General features: G+C 44.6%; 1 protein-coding gene across 1 annotated transcript in view; it reads right to left on the reverse strand.

Annotated features, from left to right (window-relative positions):
* Nucleotides 1-3,980, reverse strand: part of LOC107298647 (adhesion G protein-coupled receptor B1-like) — a gene marked incomplete at its 5' end in the record, with an annotated part of 47,575 nt that overhangs the window by 5,829 nt on the left and 37,766 nt on the right. The window contains 2 exons of the mRNA XM_015828025.1: nucleotides 873-908; nucleotides 3,367-3,978. Of these exons, the coding sequence (XP_015683511.1) occupies nucleotides 873-908; nucleotides 3,367-3,978 (648 nt within the window). The remainder of the gene's footprint in view (nucleotides 1-872; nucleotides 909-3,366; nucleotides 3,979-3,980) is intronic.

Consider the following 3,980-nt stretch of genomic DNA (forward strand, 5'->3'; position numbering starts at 1 on the left):
CCTGCCCATCTATCTATCTATCTATCTATCTATCTATCTATCTATCTATCTATCTATCTATCTATCTATCTATCTATCTATCTATCTATCTATCTATCTATCTATCTATCTATCTATCTATCTATCTATCTATCTATCTATCATCTCCGGCCTTTATATATATATATTTTATAAACCACTCAAGGCGGTGAACGCTTAAGGGGCCAAATAGCCTCACAAAGAGTCCTTTCCCCCATCTCTCCTTTTCAGGTTTCAGTTTTTAAAAAGTATTTATTCAAGGGGCCAAGTGGAAAAATCTGCTCCCTAACTACTGATAGTCCCCAACTTATGACCACAACCAAGCCCAACATTTCTGTGGCTAAGCAAGAACGGCGGTTAAGTGAGTTTTGCTCCATTTTACACCTGCTGCTGTTCTTCAGCAAATCGCTGCTGTCGTTAAGCGAAGCACGGGCTCGTTAAATGAATCGGCCTTCGCCCGTTGACTTTGCTGGTTGGAAACTGGCTGGGACGGTCATCGGTGATGATCACATGATCACAGGACCCTTCAATCATCCTAAACACAAGCCAGTTGGCCAACTACCTGAATTTTGATTGTTGCAACGGTCGTAAGTGTGAAAACGCGTCATACGTCCCTATTTTCAGTGCTGTATTTTTCAGCGGTCACTAAACGAATGCTCGTAAGTTGAGTACTGCCTGTATATTTTATTCTAAAGAAACAGAACATCTAAAAGGGCAGGGTATGCCCATAGGCATCTCCTTCCAGAAAGTTCTGGAAAAAACCTTCCACGTTGACCTGGAGATGAAACCACATCTTCAAGGGGGGGGGGGGGAAATCGCCCAGCCTTTATCGTGGAAGCAGCCCAAATACTTACCTCAAAATCTAGTTCTGCATATCGGGATTTCCGCCTCTGCAAAATCAAAGGAAGGGGAAGACCCATGATTAAGGCTCGAGAAGAGATGAAGTAGTCCAGCCCCCTGCTCAAGCAGGAGATCCTATACAATTTGAGACCAGTGGCTGTCCAGTCTTTTCTTAAAAATCTCCAGTGATGAAGATGGGGGAGTCAAGTTATTGTCCAAAGCAGCAGAAGGCAAGGCAAGAAGCAACGGATGGAAACTAATCAAGGAGAGAAGCAACCTGGAACTAAGGAGAAACTTCCTAACGGAGACAGCAATCAACCAAAGGAATAGCTTGCCTCCAGAAGTTGTGGGGGCTCCATCACTGGAGGTTTTTAAAGAGACTGGACAGCAATTTGTCTGAAATAGTAGAGGGTCTCCTGCTTGAGTGGGGAGTTGGACTAGAAGACTCTATTATTCTATGTTCTATGTTCACTTTCTCTACAGAACGTCTGTTGTGAGAGAGATGGAAGGGAGAATGCAATATAGGCCACTCCGGTCTCCTAAAGCAGGGTGTCCAACTTTGGCAAGTTGGAGACTTGTGGACTTCAACTCCCAAAATTCCCCCGTCTCAAAATGTCTGAAGCAAAAGGGTCCTCAAAACTGGAGAGACTCAACTGACTTCTATCCAGGCTTTCCATACAAAGCGTTTCTTCCAATAAGACTGGTCCATGGTTCACCCCCAGAAACACCCCAGTTCCTGCATCATTGGTCCAGCGTGGTTCATGAGCTGGTGGGGCTGAGGTTTTGCATCCAGCTGGGACTCACAGAAGGAGCATCAACTGAGATGATATCCGAAGGACGATTAGGAGAGATAAGTGGGGAAATTAAGGACATGTAAAATACTTTGGGAGCACGTGCATAGCAAATGATCATCCTTAATGAAGGACATTAATTAACAAAATCATTTTTATAGGAGTGTAATCACCGTCCAACACACTCCGAGATTACAGTGCTGGAACTCATTGGCCGAAAATGCCTGGTCTAAACTTCCTAAAATTTGAGTGGGGATTGGGCTAGAAAAAACCTTCCAATTTTGTTCTTCTGCTATTCAGTTATTCTGTAAAACAGCCATGGTAGCGGGGGAATCAGAATCAGAATACATCTGGAAGGGACCTTGGAGGTCTTCTAGTCCAGCCCCCTGCTCAAGCAGGAGATTTCAGACAATTGGCTGTCCAGTCTTGTCTCAAAAACCTCCAGTGATGGGAGCACCCAGAACTTCTGAAGGCAAGCCATTCCACTGGTTAATTAATTATCCTCACTTTTAGGAAGTTTCTCTTTGATTCCTGGTTGCTTCTCTCCTTGATCAGTTTCCAACCATTGTTTCTTGTCCTTCCCTCTGGTGCTTTGGAGGATAACGTGACCCCCCTCTTCTTTGGGGCAGCCCCTCAAATATTGAAACACTGCTATCATGTCCCCCCTAGTCCTTCTTTTCTCTAGACTGGCCAAACCCAGATCTTGCAACCGTTCTTCGTATGATTTAATCTCCAGGCCTTTAATCATCTCAGTTGCTCTTCTTTGTACTGCTTTGTACTTTGTACTCTCTCTTCTTTGTACAGTTCTGGAAGCTGAAGTCCCCAAGTGTTAAAATTGCCAACTTTGGAGACCCTTTGTCCTAAAACGAACACTGAAACGTTTACCAAGTCCTCCACATGGAATCTGGGCTGAAAAATAAGACTGCACGCCACTGTTTTAAGACACCTATCCTGAGTAGCTACAGTAGTGGCCAAAATTGTGGAAAACATTTGGGAAAAGTGTACAGTAGAAATGCCACCTTTGGTTAAGTTTCCACCCATTTTTCTTCTAATTTCTTTATAACTGTAGCCTTCTTAACTTAATAATACTATTCTACATCGCTTTCTGGGCAACCAGTCAACTCTTTGCACCATTACTCTAATTTTATTACGTTTTACAAGCTCATTCAATGAAAGAACACCAAAAAAAAAACCCCAACCAACTTGATAGCGATCACATAACACCTTGACAAATGTCCTCCTCTCGGCTTAAATCCATGACATCAATCACTGGATCCTACTGTGATCTGATTGGCTCATTACCAAAACAAGGTGGCACCCAATTGGCTCTCTAAACACTCATGCTCATTGGCTACCATCAGATAAAAGGAAAGCTACCTGAGATCAACCTAACCAGGTTGTGCTTCCTTTTTCTGGTTATTTGGCTATAACCTTTCATGGAATACAGTACAGATAATTGAACAAACTTCGTTGCATTACATTCTTGATTAAATTATCTTTCTATTGATATATAATTTTATGGTATTATTCCCAAAAAAGTGGTGTTATTAGCTATCAAATCTCAAAAATACACTTTTCCCAAAAGGTTTCCACAATTTTGGCCACTACTGTATGCTTTTTTTTAAAAAAAAAAAATAGTTTTAATTAGCAGGAATGGAATTTAGGGACTTCTGCCACCAAAAAGTATGGAGGTGACCACAGGCTTTCAGCCACTTACTTCGAGGGAGCTCATGGAGAGGGTGGAGACTGCCTCGTTCTTGGTCACGATTCCGGTGTTGCCGCTCTTGCCCGTGTCACACAAGCTGTTGGGCAACTGTAAGTCCATGGATTTATTGACCAAGGGCGGAGACAAAGGTTGCTGCTGCATCATGGACGAAGCCTGCCCTTCCCCGCCGCTGATCCCTGCAGGCTCTCTTGGTGGGCTCTTGACCACAAAGCCCGGATCTGTGGCCATGCTGAGGTGGATGAGCCTTGTCTGAGGCATCTGGTCAATGTTGATACTGTACTTGGTGTCGTCCTTGGGGGGTGGCGGCGGGGGTGGTGGCGGCGGGGGTGGCGGCTTGGGCCTCAAGGTGGACGTGTTGGTGGGCAGAATGACGTAGCTGGTGTCCCTGGCTTGATCCTGGGCGCGTGAAAGCTCCGAGTCCAGCTTTTTGAAGATATCTCCGTCGCAGATGTAGATGGATTTGGGAGCTTGGCTCTTGTCCTTCTTCAAGGTCAGGGTGTGGTTGTTGAAGTCGTTGAGGTTGATGGCACCCAGGTAGTGGGGAGAGCTCTGGAGATGCAACTTGGAGACGTTGGCTGGAAGACTGTTGAAGTTGGAGGATCCCT

The sequence above is a fragment of the Protobothrops mucrosquamatus genome, unplaced genomic scaffold (genome assembly GCF_001527695.2).
Source record: "Protobothrops mucrosquamatus isolate PMUCROS unplaced genomic scaffold, P.Mucros_1.0 scaffold4164, whole genome shotgun sequence".
Taxonomy (NCBI): Eukaryota; Metazoa; Chordata; class Lepidosauria; order Squamata; family Viperidae; genus Protobothrops; species Protobothrops mucrosquamatus.